At 45.9% G+C, this 14,323-nt stretch overlaps 1 protein-coding gene across 1 annotated transcript in view; it reads left to right on the top strand.

The window, feature by feature from the left end:
- The window catches only part of AGBL4 (ATP/GTP binding protein-like 4), a 1,510,571-nt gene that overhangs the window by 1,370,325 nt on the left and 125,923 nt on the right, over positions 1–14,323 (top strand). The window contains exon 7 of the mRNA XM_012639488.1: positions 9,977–10,066. Coding sequence (XP_012494942.1) covers positions 9,977–10,066 — 90 coding nt within the window. The remainder of the gene's footprint in view (positions 1–9,976; positions 10,067–14,323) is intronic.

Genomic DNA, 14,323 nt, shown 5'->3' on the forward strand with positions numbered 1-14,323 from the left:
GCAGGAGTTTGAGTCAGAAGCAGATGCGTGCAGGTGCCTGCATATAAGTTACATGAAATAACGTCTCTTTTTATCTAGCGTAGCTAGGGAATAAACTTTTCGGCTTGGAGGTGTCAGAGGAAAGACTGATCTCCAGAGATAGAAAGGGTTCCAATTCCAGCACTGACTCTTGCTAGCTGGGTGGTCCGGGGCAATGCACTTAGCCTGGCAATATAGTTCTCCCAGGGCCTGGAGAGACTTGGATGGTAAGATGAGTAAAGTACCTGGCACACAGTAACTGCTCAAAACGCCTCTCACCTGAACGTTGTATTCTAACTCACTAGAATCATCAGTTTTATAGCAATTACTCAGGTTAGTTATTGATACATAACAACCTCCCACTCTCAAATTTAGTAACTTAAAATGATAAATGTCATGTATTTTCCAGAGACTCTGCAACCTGACCGCCTGTTTCTGCTCCGTGGTGTCTGGGCCTTCAGCTGGCATGATTCCAACAGTTTATTTTACAGACGGAAAAACAGATTAGAGGGGGCATAGGGAAGGGGTTCACTGGAGTCACATAGCAACTAAGGAACATCTTTTCTGAACACCTCCACTATGCCAGGTCCTGGGAGGGGGACAAAGCAGTAAGGCTTTGAGTTAATGAGACCCTCAGATGGCAATAAAACCACCAGAGGGACTGAATTTATGTTCCTTGACAACTGGTTGCTCGGCCACTCCAGCGACATCAGGCTTTGGAGTCTGGCGAGTCTGGTCCTTACCCACCTTTACCTCGGCTGCCTCTGTGATACTGGGATTCTCACCTCTCCTGCCAGGGCGTTGGGGGCTGTGCCTAGCAGCTAGCAGATGCTCAGTAAGTGGCATCGACTAAAGGAAGGATTAGTTCCCTGCTCTGCCCCCCAGCATCCAGGGCCTGCCCAATTCCCCTGCATTGCCGGGAAAGCAGGGGAAGCTCTTATTGTGACTAACAGGCAGACTGAACTCTCGCCTTTCACTGTGGAAAAATCCATTACTGAGAAGTCATTTGTCAAAGCCAACTGTTTAGCTGCTTTAATTTACATATTTATCAAGTTTGATTAGAATGTATTGTCTTCGTCTTTCATCCCAGCTTTCACCTTCCCTTGCCCTCTTTTCCTGGGGAAACTGTTTTTGTTGTCCTTGTTGCAAAAGGGCACCTTGTAATTCAATTTGCATTTGCTAATAAGCCTAGAGCTGAGCCTGGTGAGGAATTTCTAGAGTCTGGGAGTGGTGAATTCAAAAGGCCTAGCACAGGTGGTGGAAAGCCTGGGCGTTCAATTCTAGCTGGAGACACTCATCCAGCCAAAGGGCAACAAATGCTATTCCACAGGTATTTATTGAGCACTGTCTGTGTGCCAAGCACTGGAAATACAGTGTGAAAAAGACAGGCAAAGTTGTGGCTGTCCTGTTGCTTACAGTCTAGTGACCTCGGTTTCTGCACCTGTAAAATCAGGCATTTGTACCAAGTGACCTCTAAGTGTCTGTAAGGTACCATTTTTGAACACTGACTATGCATCAGGTCATGTGCATAGACCCGATCATCATCTCTTTTAATTCTTACAAGATCCCTATGAGTTTGATAATATTAATATCCTCATTTTGCAGATGAGGAAATGAAAGATCCCAGAGCTCAAGGTCACATGTGCCAGGTCTTGTCTGATTTCAAAATTCGAGTTTATAACTATAAGGCTTGATCTTTCTCCTCCACTAGTCTTTGAGCTCCTAGATGACAGGGATAGTGTCTGATTTCTCTCCATATCCTCAGGGACCAGCCCAAAGTTTTTGGGTCAGTGTTAGAAAATATATATTGAATTTAACTAAAAAAGAAAGTCCATTGTACTCAGCATTCTTGTCTGAAGCTTCTACTCTGCCCTGTTCTAAAGGCTGGTGTAGCAGATGCTGGGTGCACAGCTCAGATCCCCCTTCAGGACCAAGTCCCCAGTTCCCAAGAGTGCTGGTGGCTGGCAGCTCACAACTGAGTCCCTCCCTGGCACTTGCACTCAGCCTTGACCAATCATGTGGGCTGTCCATATTCAGTATCCTGTCAATGCAGGACACAGCCCTTGCCTTGTCAAACAACGAGGAAGGGACCTCCTGGTCCAGAGCTCCCCGTGGGATGGGTTAAAGTCCCTGTTGAGTCTGGCCCAGTCCTGCTTAACTTGTACCTCTTACAAGTGTTTCCAAGAGCAATCCTAGGAAAGCTCCTACATGGGAATCTGAGTCTCTGAATCTGTTTTCCAGGGACCTGGCGTTCTGCAGGTATTCTGAGCGGGTAGCTCTAGTTCTGACTTTCTGCTTGTAGGATGCTGGGATCTGGCCAGCAGCACCCTCCTGCCATTTGCCTGCTTCTGGAAGGCTGCGTACCTGCTCCCAGGCCTAGAGTGTCAGCCCTGCAGCAAGGAAGGGGGCTTCATAAACCGCTAGAGTCCAGGGGCAGCCTGTCTGAGGAGGGGGAATTCAGGGCTGCTCCTGTGACTGCCAAGGTGCCGACTCCTCAGCTGGCCCAATATATCTCAGGCCTATATCTCAGCATTTTTTGGCTTTTCTTCACTCCTCTGGGAGGCATCCACTGGGCGCTTTCCAGACACCAGCCTGCAGGGACATTGCTCCAGGGAGCCCAGTGCAGTGAGAGAAAGCTGTTTGGACATTGGAGCTCTGTGCCCTGGAATCCATACTTGCCTCGGCCACTCTCTAGCTGTGGCCTGGGGTGAGTCATTTGTCCTTTCTGGTCCCCTGCCCTTCATCTTCACAGTGAAGATGTGCTGCTCAGTGACCTCACAGGCTCTGCAGTTCTGATGGCCTCTGTGAGTCTCCTGTAAGTCAGAGACCTAAGAGTGATTTTAATACGTCCTAAGACATATTAAGACATTGTTATATGAGGTACACCAGAAAGGTTCCTGTCCTAAAACCCTGAAATTCCAGAATCAAGCCTTCATTTTTTGCCAGGAGCATTTCTTTGTCACGCACATAATCTTTTTAATGGTAATTCCTGTTTTCTTCTTCTGGCTCATCAAGGATAGAACATTTGATCCCTAACCCTGCAGCCTGATGAGTCTACCACTCGGATATGAGATTTTAGGCCATGGGAGATCTGAACCTGGGTGAGGGAATGGGGGCGGGGGCCTAAGGAGTCAGGGAACTGAAAATAAACTTTGCCAACACCACTGTTTTCTCAAGATGGCCCAAAGGCTCAAGAGCAGATGCTGGGCATTGGGCAGAACAGGTCTGAGTTGTGGCTTCTGGTCCTGCCTGACCAAGGCAGCAAATGATTTATGACCAGATGAGGGGTGCAGACAGTGAACTGTGAGTTCACAGGAGGGTGAGGACAACCTGGTCTGGAGGTATCTGGAGAGGCTTGTCAAAAGAGTTAGGGCAAAGGGAAGTTAGGCAACATTAGTGTGGGAAATTGAAGGTTTGCTTGGGAAGACAGTGACAAGGCAGTTTGAATAAAGCGGAATAATCTTGTAGGGGAGTGGCTCTCAACCAGGGGCCATTTTGCCTCCAGGGAGACATGGGAGATTAGGTAATGTCTGAAGATATTTTTGATTGTCTGGACTAGGGGGAAGGGTGTTACTGGCATCTAGCGGGGATAGCAAGAGATGCTGCTAAACATCCTCAGTGCAAGCTCAGCGCCCACAACAAAGAGTTATCAGCTCCAGATGTCCGTAGTAGTACTGAGGCTGAGGAACCCCAGTCCTGTGGCTGGTCACTCAATAAATGGTACCTGCTATTATAGGTGGAGCCCTGTGGCAGGGACAAAAAGTCTCTTGCTTAAGGTTTGTCTTATGAAACTGGAGATTATTATTCTCACTTTACAAGTGAGGAAACTGAGGCTCAGAGTGGGTAACTAATCTGTGGGACCGGGTTATGCACCCCAGTGCATCTGCCCAAGGAAATCAGCAGGCTTCCCATCTGACCGCTCAGGGTATAGAAGAAACACAGGGAACAGTGTCCTGCCCAGTCCCCCTCACCCAGCTCTTCCCTCCTGTCGGATTCACCCTCTGGTGAGCTGGCTTTGAATGTCTTGAATTTCATCAGGTCACGTCTCTACCCAAATGCGTTCACTGGTTCTCTACTGCCTCCAAGCAGGCTCTCTTGATGCCTCCTAAACCTATATTTTCTCATAAGGTAATATACAAAAAATTCTGCACCTTGGCCATGTCCTTATTATAATTCACAGCCCCCATTCCCTCTTTATCGTCTGTTCAACAGCAAAATGATATCCACATGTTGCTGATGAAATCAGATAAAACACAACACTAACACCGGGGTTGGCCTAGTACAGGTCCTGGATGAATGTTAGTTTCCTCCTTTCCTTCTTAGAGGAGGCGCATCTGAAGCAAGTCTCAGCGGCTGAGTAGGAGAAAGCCAGACAGACGAGGCGGGGGCTGGCATTCTAGGCAGAGAGGAAAACATGTGCCCAGAGTGAAGGTGTAGGAGAACGTGTCGTGTTTGGGTAACTGCCCAGGGTTAGCTGAGGCCAGGGCCTGTGGAAAGGGCTGGAGAGATGAGCAGCCACCAGCTACCAGAGACTGGGATCCAGCTACGGAGGCTGGACCTGCTCTGAGGCAGGTTCCAATGGGAACCATTGAAGGGTTGCAGCAGAGGTAGTGGGAGGCTCCCATTTGCATTTTAGAAAGACCACTTTGGTGTCTGTGTGGAGGATGGACTGGCTGGGGGTGCTTGCACAGGGAGACCAGTGCCAAGGCCGTTCTATCCCTAGCAGGCCCTCAGACAGATGCCAGCCACCCGTGCTGCTGTTGCTACCAGAAGTTATCATTTCTCCAACTTAGTACTGATATGGACCTGTTTGGGCCCTGGAGTATTGCAGAAAAGATTGCAACTGGTCTGGTCTAGAATCCAATATAAGGGCCTTTTCTTAACTCCATGACGCCTTCGAAAAACTTCTGGGAGATTTTTGTCCTCAGAGGGCCTAGCTAGCAATCTTTGGGGCCTCTTGGCATCTTCTAATGCCTCCACCAGCCACAGATCCACTGATTACTGGCCAAATGGATGGAGGCTTTCTCTCCATCTTGGCACTAAGATTATGGCTTTGGTCCTCACTGAAGGTCACCATCAATAAATAAGATGCCAAATTACTTAAGTTCTGTATATCAACTAGGGGAAAAGTAGTTATCTCCAGGGAGATATCTATTAGTTTTCTATTGCTGCCTAACAAATTACTCTAGAATTTAGCATCTCAAAACAACAAACATTTATTACCTCTCTGTTTCTGGATAAGAAATGTGGGAGCAGCTTAGCTGGGAGTTTCTGGCTCAGGGTCTCTCAGGAAATTGCAGTAGGCTGTCAGCCAGGGCTGCAGTTATCTGGGCCTGGAGGATCCCCTTCCAAACACACTCACATGGCTTTGGCAGACCTTGGTTCCTCTTGGCTGTTGTCTGGATACTTCAGTACCTCACCATGTGGGCCTCTCCACAGGCTACCTAAGTGTCTTCATGAAATGGCAATTTGCTTCTCCAAGAGTGAGCAATTCAAGAAAGAGAAAAGAGAGAGAGCACACTCAAGAAGGAAGCTGCAGTCTTTTTATAGCCTAATCTCAGAAGTGACATGCCGTCGCTTGCATAGTACTCCATTTGTTAATATCAAATGCAGCCCACGCTGAGGGGGAGGGGAGTTCATCTTCACCTCTTGAAGGGAGGAGATTAACAACGGTGGGGTCTCATTCTGCGGCCCAGGCTGGAGTGCAATGCACTGCAGCTTGAACTCTTGAGCTCGAGATCAAGCGATCCTCTTGCCTCAGCCTCCCAAGTAGCTGGAACTACAGGCACACACCATGCCTGGCTATGTTTTTCTTTTCTTTTTTGTAGAGACAGAGTCTCTCTATGTTTCCCAGGTTAGGTTGTGGATGTATTTTAAAAACCACCAAAAGCACCCTATTTAATTTCCAAGAGCCAATACGACACAGTGGTGAAGAGCATAAATTTGAGATTCATAAAGACCTAGGTTTAATCCTGGCTCCCAAATTTGCAACTTGTGCAAGTTTAGGAAAGTCTCTCAACCTTTCTGGATCTCAATTTCCTGATCTATACGGGAAAGCTAAGAATAGTAGATGCTTCATTGCGTTGCTGTGAGAATTAAATAAGATCATGCATGTAAGATGCCTGGCACAGGATAAGTACTCAATAAATATTACTTAGTTGCTATTATAACAGGATAATATCATTGTCCTCCTTCACAAAAGATAGTATAGCATAGAGGTTAGGAACACAATTTCTGGAATCAGATTGCCTGACTTGGGATTCTGGCTCTGCCAGTCATTAGCTGTGAGAACCAGGGCAAGTTACTTGATCTCTCTTTGCCTTGGTTTTCTGCAAAATGAAAATAATAATAGCTAGCACCTGGCCACCTAATAGGTGTTCAATAAATCTTTTATGATAAGGAAATAGTGGATGATAAGGGATATAATGGCAAAGGGTGTCAGCGTGTGTGTGTATTAGGGATGCTACACAAAGTACATTTGACTTCAAACACCTTCTGTTTGATTGGGGAGCCTGGTACGGTGGCCCCAGTTCCTTCTGAGTGTGCCCTCGTACCCTTGTATGTGTCAGCCTGCATGAGCTCTCCAGTTTTACCAGCCCTTGGCGGGTTGTTCTTGGTCTCATTGTTTGCATTCTGTTCCACCATGGCTTTGTTCAAGCACACTTCCTTCTTCGTCTCTGCTGCCTCCACCAAGAATATGTTTAATTGGCTTTGCACAGAGTCTGGGGATTTGGTGACAGGAAGGGGTGGAGTGGTTCCATGTCACACCACCTCAGAGCTGCTACATTACCTTAAATTGATTTTGCAAATGAAAGCTAAAAGCTAAGCAAAGGCGACCCATCCATTTTGCCTAAAGATGATTATAATGCTCTTTTATGGCCTCCTAAATGACAAAGCAATTTGTTACCTGCCTGCATCAACATTTGCTTATATTAGCACCCGAGATGCTTGATTTTTATTAGCCCCACGTTATCATTTTATGAAGACGCAGGGGCTCAGTAAAATTAGTGTGCAAATAGAATGCCCATTTTGCATTTCCCTGTGGTCAGCAGAAATGCTGAATGCAATTGAGTTGATACTGGGTCAGGGGAGACATCCATAAAGTCAGCCTTCACCAATGCCGTTTATCATTTCTGGACTGCTGGAATAGATGGGGTCAGTGTTAGACAGTGTTTTTTAAAAGGATTTGGTGATGCGGTTTTTTTTTTTTTTTAAAGCGAAAAAGCAATGTAAATACTGAGACAGTAGTTCAGTTGTCCTCACAATAAGAGTTGAAAAAAAACTCTCTTGTGTACATTGTAGGTAGAAGTGCAGCATATGTGGGATTTTGTTGTTCGTGGATCCGGAATGAGACAGTGAAAGGGACCCCGGCTGGGTGCCGGGCTCGACTCTGCCACTGCTGGCTGTGTGACCCTGGGCGTGTCTCTTCCTTCTGCGAGCCTCAGTTCCCTCACCTGTGAAATGGGGTTAATACTGTCCACCTCACAGAGGCATGATAATGATTAACTAAGATAATATGTGTCTAAATTTTCTTTATAAGCCATGATCTATACAGGTATTTTTATTTATTAATTCAATAGTCACTTGCTGAGCTCCTATTCCATGCAGGGTCCTGGGAAAGACATTAGAAACACACCCATGGAAGTCGCAGCTCCTTGAAGAGCTTGTATTCAGTCCAGGAAACATACAGATGTCTAACTCCTCTTTTAAACCATAGACTTCTTCAGGGCAGGTGAGCCTTCTCCCTCTCCCTTTGTTCCTAAAGGTGCCTAGCATAGACGTGAGCACAGAGTGAGTTCTCAAGTGTATATTTTGGTTCTATTATATTTATTGTTGCCTTTTAGGGGAAGCAGTGACCCCAATCCTTACTGGTCACCCCAATGGACCAAGCACATCCCAAGCCTTTAAAACCAGGTTTAATAGAATTTATATTTTTTATTTTCATCTCTAATATTGTTGCATCAACTGTTGGGACGATGAACCGTGTTAAAAATGACCTGTCTTCAGCATTTCAGAAGGAGAAAGCCTGTCAATCGTTTCTTCACCTTCTCCCTCCAGATTATTCTCCAACATAGATGGAATCCTTTAATCCAACTGCTCTCAGTGTTCCTTCCTAAATTTCCTTCAGGTCACTGTTCTTTTCTGTGTCAATCAGTCTTTCTTCTGCCCATGGCTGAGTGTCTTTCTCCTGCCCCTTCTTTCTGGGAATGTCACTCTAGGCTATGGCTTTTGCTAATAATATCTTTGCATAGTAGCTAAACTTTATTATACAAGTTAGACTTCCGTGGAGACAGAAAGAGCTTGGGTTCTGATTTGTGGCATATTTTCCTGCTTTTCTGCATGTCTAATAATTTTTTTATTGGTTGCTGGATATTGCTTATTATACATTGCTGACTGTCTGAATTTTGTTGTCTTCCTTTAAAGAGAGTTGGGCTTTGTACAGCAAGTAGCTAAGTTTCTTTTGTTCAGTTTGATTCTTTTAAGACTTATTTTAAAGCTTTGTTAAAGTGGGTCTGGAGTAGTTTAGTCCCACCACTAAGACATGGCCCTTCTGAATTCTCATTCTTCCTGAATGATCGGTGAGGACTTCCACTTTCGTAGTGGGAATTTATTTTTTCTTTTGTCTTTTATTTATTAATATTTATTTTTATTTTTTGTAGAGATAGGGTCTGACTATGTTGTCCAGGCTGATCTCAAATTCCTGGCCTCAACAATTCTCCTGCCTTGGCCTCCCAAAGTGCTAAGATTACAGGCATGAGACACAGTACCCAGCTTTTTGTTTTGTTTTGTTTTGTTTTATGGGGGTCGGGATTTAATCATTCCTAGTCCTGTGTGACCCCTGAGAACTGTGTAGTTCAAAGCTCCCTGGTCATTTTTTCCTGACAGCATGGAGATTTACCCTATGCATGCACATCTTAGGATCCAACAAAGACTCAAGAAAACTCCTTTACAGATTTCTGGAACTATTTTCTACAGAGCTCCATCCTCTCTGGAACTCACAGAGTTTCCCCACAACTACCACCTGCTGAACTTCAATCTCAGTGAGACTCCCATGCCTTGCTCAGGATTTCCCTCCCTGCTCTTTGGTCTGGAATGGAGCATCAGGCAAAAAGCCAGGGCAATCACAGGGCGTACCTCATGCGTTTTCCTTCTCTCTTGGGTTATCTTGCACTGCCTCTTATCCAATGTCTGAAAATAGTTGTTTTATATATTTTGTCCAATTTTCTAGTTGTTTAAGGTAAAAGGGAAATCTTGTCCCTGCTACAATACTTCATCAAGGCCAGGCTAGGGCCCGTGTCCTAATCTCAGCTCCTACCACCACCCATGTGACCTTGAACAAGTTATATAACCCTCTGAGTCTCAGTTTCTGCCTCTACAAAAGGAGTATTAACAGCGTGCTGCTGTCAGGATTACATATATGTCTGTAATGTGCCGGACACAAAAGGAGCTAATTAAATGGAAGCTGCTGCTGTTACTGATATAAATAGCTACCTTCTTTGCTCCATCATCTACTGAATGCTTACTGTGTACTATACAATGTGTAAGCTTGTTTAATCTTCACAACAATTCTATGAAGTAGGTATTATTATCTCCATTTATAGATTAGAAAATTGAGACTTAGAAAGGATACACAACTTGCTTAGGGTCATGGTCAGCGGATCTGGGATTCAACTTCACTCACGTGACTTCCTCAGATGACTGTAAATATTACATATTAATATAATATGATCAGTTGCACCAAAAAAAGAGAATATAGTCTTTTAATATTGGGTATTAAATATTGGGACGTAATTTAATTAGTCAGCAAAGGCTGGTCCTTAAGGATTCTAACCCAACGTCTTAACAGATGAAGGTAAAGCATCCAGCCCATTCCCTGTAGGGCTCCCTCCCACGCAGCAACCCCCAGTCTCAGCTTTCCTCATCCTCCTTAGCCACCTTTCTCCATTTTATCTTACAGACAATCTCCGGGAAGGGGCAGAGCAGAAGGTGGTATTCATCACAGGACGAGTCCACCCAGGGGAAACGCCCTCTTCGTTTGTGTGCCAAGGTGAGTTGCAGGATCTCAAGGGTGTCCTATACCTACCCTCCCCCACAACCGGGGCACTGTGATGATCTCTGGGACAGTGTGGTCACTTGCAGAGTTATTATCTCAGATGGGAATTTACCTCACTCCTCTTAAAAGGTTACACCTGATCTCCATTAGGTTTTATTTCAATAAACATGTATCGACTAGATGTATGTATGGATGAATGGGTGAATGAATGGAGGATAAATGAGCATGTAGGGCTGAGTGAAGTTCTCAGTGCTATGCTGAGCATGAGCCAAACAGAGTCATCTGCACTCCCTAGTTTTACTTGTCTCCAGTGGTTTACAACAGCAAGAACTCTGGGCCCAGGTGAATGTGTATGTCGGTAGAAGGGCTGTGAAATGGGACGTAAGGACTGAAAATTGCCTGTTGACTCATTCATTCAATCATTCACTTAACACACAACTTTTGAAATACCTGCCGTAAGTGTGCTCGGCATTAGACAACCAGAGGTAAATAAGACATAATTTCTCTTTTCAAGTATTTCTCTTTGTAATTATATTTTTATTATTAAATGTTTAATCATACAAAATGTATATTTAACTCATCAGCTATCATCAGCAATATAAATATATTTAATGAATAAGATATAAAAATAATATAATGAATGCCCAGGTACCTGCCAGTGTAAGAAGCATAGTGTTATCTATTTCTTTTAGTTCTTTGTTCCCTTTCCTACCTCCCCCCACAGATAACTATCAGCTTAAATTTTGTTTGTCATTCTTTATCCTTCTTTATGGTTTTAGTGTGTATGTACATCCCCAAACAATGTATTTTTTAATTTTGCATGTTTTTGAACTTTATAAAAATGGTATCATTCTGTATGCCTTGTGACTTGCTTTCCACCCAGGACATAGGTTGGTGAGTACAGCTGTAGTTCGCCTGCCTTTCACCACTGTGTTGTATTCTTGTCTGTTTATGGCTCAACTTACTTATCTATTTTCCTGATGATAGATAATTAAGTTGCTTACAGTATTTTTTCCTGCAAATAATGCTGCTACAAACATTCTTACACATGTTGCCACGTGCACACGTGCAAATACTTTTCCAGGGTGTATAATCTAACAATGTAATTGCTGTGTCCTGGGGATATGTGTGTCTTTACCTTTACTAGGTGTTTCCAAATTTCTCTCCAAAACATGCAACTTTACACTGACCCTAGCAATTGTTGCCAAAAATTTTTCATTTTTACTTAGCTAGTGGGTGTGTTACACGTAAGATGTATGATATTAAGTACGTGCGAAGCACTCTTCCAAGTACTTTGCATATTTTAATTAATTAATTAATTTTTATTAATTTGATGTATTTAATTATATTGATTTTCTGTGTCACAGGAACTAAGATTAACTAACTGTTAACTAATTGTATTTTACATATGAGCAAAATGAAGTTTGGAGAAGTTAAGCAATTAATCTCATTTTAATGACAAAGTGAGCCTGAGGTCCCAGGGACATGCAGTGCCTGTGGAGGGTATGGAACTTGAGAGAGGCAGCAGGCTGCTGTGGAAGCGTCTGGGCTTTGGGAATCAGATAATCTTGAGGTCAAATACTGGCTGTGCCACTTCCTGGCAGCGTGACTTCAGTTTCCTCACATGTGACACTAGGACAACAATACTACCTAGGAAGGCTGTTATGGAGCTGGCATGAGATGCATGTAAACAACACACCCAGTCCTGTGCCTGGCACACAGCAGGCACTCAACAGATGTCCCCTCCTCCACGGGGATGTGAGAAGATGAGGCAGGTAATCTGCTTTGTAAACTATCAAGTGCTGTGCAAATAAATACGGGTTTTATTTTCAGAGTTCATATTCTTACAATGCCGTGATTAAGCACAATTGCCCCCCTGGTTTTTTCAGATGAGGAGATTGAGTTTTAGGGAGAGGAAGTGACTTGCCCAAAGCCAAGCAGCTTGTAAGAGGCATGGCTGGGGCTCCGACCACTGTAGCTGACTCCCTCTCATTCTCACTCTGGCCTTCTTCCTCCCCACCACTGTCCTTGCAATAACCTCTCCCAGGTCCCGCCTGGGTTTACCAACCCCTTTACTTGCAGCCATCTGTCAGTTACTAAACTTGGCAGCAGATCTGTTCCCCCAGCTGATCGGATGTAACTGCTTTGTCCTTGTTTGTAAAAGACAGTATCCTTACCATCAGTACCTTCACCTGTGGGAGCCTAACCCCCGTGCACACCTCCCCTGTGGGCAGTAGAGCAGGGCAAGGCCACCGTCCCATTTTACAGATGAGGACTGAGGTACACGGAGGTTGAGTGAATCTCAAGGGCTGTCCCTGTTGACCCTGTTTTCTAAAAAGGAATCTTTGGATGGTGCAGAGTTAACACATTCCATACTGTCCTGTAGGTTTTCAATGAATGTTTCCTCCTTGACAAAGCCTTTCAATGCCTGCCCACTGGCTTCTCAAGGTAAACTCCAAACTCCTTGGTATGACATTCACAGTCCTCCATGATCTGGCTCTCAGCGTTCTCTGACCTTAACCTCAGTACACCTCAGCCCCATAGAGCTTGATTCCTGAATGCGTGGTCTTCTCTTAGGACAGGGCCTTTGTACCTGCTGCTCCCTCTGCCTAGGAGGCCCCGCACCCATCTCCCAAGGCTCATTTGGAGTGTCCCCACTGTGGGCCTCCCTGGCCCACTCCCTCCCGCCCCCTGCCTTGTGCCTACATTGTGGATCTAAAGATGGCCATCATCTTTATTGCCCTGATTTGTTATAGCATGTTTGATTTACATTTGTTTTCTCTCTTTAAACCATGAGCTATGTAAGGTCTAGGGCTGGGTCTCCAACTGTCATTTTCCACATCGGTGAGATGGGGTTACCTTGTTCGTCTTACGGGGCTGCTGTGAGGAACAAATGCTGTGCTGAGTTCGGGAAGAGGAGCCTCAAGGTCACACAGCCAGGAGATAGCAGAGGGGGCTTTGAGTCTGGGTCCAGACAAGTCCCAGGCCTGTACCTGCTCCCTTGTCCCACTCAGGAAAGGGAAATGCTGGAAGGCCCAGCTTTGTACCTGGGAGAACTCAGAGTTCTGATCACCCGCGACAATTAATGTGCATTTCACAGACGTGGATGCGGAGTCTCAGGGAAGTAAAACGGCTTACCCAAAGTCCAACAGCCAATTCATGGCAGATGTGGCTCTGGAGTCCATCTCCCCAATCCACTTCCTCCCTTTCCCTGCCAATGTATTTGTCCCTTGACACACACAATTCATCCTTCTTCAAGGCAGCACGAGACAGGCATTGTCACCCCACTTTACCATTAGGGGACTGAGGCACAGTCTTGCCCGAGGGCCTGTCAGTCACATAGGGACAGTCCGGATCACAGCCCCACAGGGTGCAGCTGGGGGTCACTTCCCCAGTCGTAGCCCTCAGCTTGGTCCTCCTCCCCAGCCCACCCCGTTCTAAGGCTAGCAGGCAGGTCTGAGGCCTGGAAAGATGATGACTGAGACATCTTTGGTTCTGTTGACTCTTCCCCATTAACTGCCTCAGTGACCTTGAGCGCAGAACGGGCACGTGAGCCCTGGTTGCACACATCTGGCTGGGACCACGGTTCTCGCTGCCGAGCTGTCGAAGCACCTGCTTCTGGGAGTAGAGCGAAGTCCTGTTGCCACACAGCTTGGGAAGGGGTGGCAGTAAGGGTGGCAGGGCTTGGGTTTCCTCAAGACTCTGCTTGCTGGGGGGACAGCTGTTGGTAGGCCACCCCTCTGCTGCCTCAAACCCCGGTCATGACCTCTGTGAGGCCAAACTATCCTCACTCCCCGGCCACTATGTGCGCGGTCAGAGGAGCTCCCGTGTGGCCCTGTGGCAGGCCGTGTGAGAGCACTGTCTCTGGAGCTACGCTGCCTGGGGCTGAATCCCAGCTCCTTCACATGTTGCCGTGTGACCTTGGGGAAGTCACATAACCTCTCTGTGCCTAGTTCCTTTATCTCAAAGGGTTGTTGTGAAGACTAAAGGAGTTAATATCCATAAGACAGTTAGGATGGTGTCTGGTATACAGAAAGCACTAAATAAGTGCCAGTAGTAAGGGGAGGAGCTAGCACTAATCGAGCACATTGCAGGTGCCTGGTCGTCCGTGAGGCACTTCATGCCAGTTCCTCTAATCCTCACTGCGAGCCCAATCCCAGGCGTGGGGCTCCCATACTGGGTGTCGTTGCTCTTCCCGCCGCCTTCCTGAGAGAGGCTTGGCTGAGCCCTGCTCACCTGAAGGGTCAGAAC

Source organism: Propithecus coquereli, unplaced genomic scaffold (assembly GCF_000956105.1).
Source record: "Propithecus coquereli isolate 6110/MARCELLA unplaced genomic scaffold, Pcoq_1.0 Scaffold14, whole genome shotgun sequence".
Classification (NCBI taxonomy): Eukaryota; Metazoa; Chordata; class Mammalia; order Primates; family Indriidae; genus Propithecus; species Propithecus coquereli.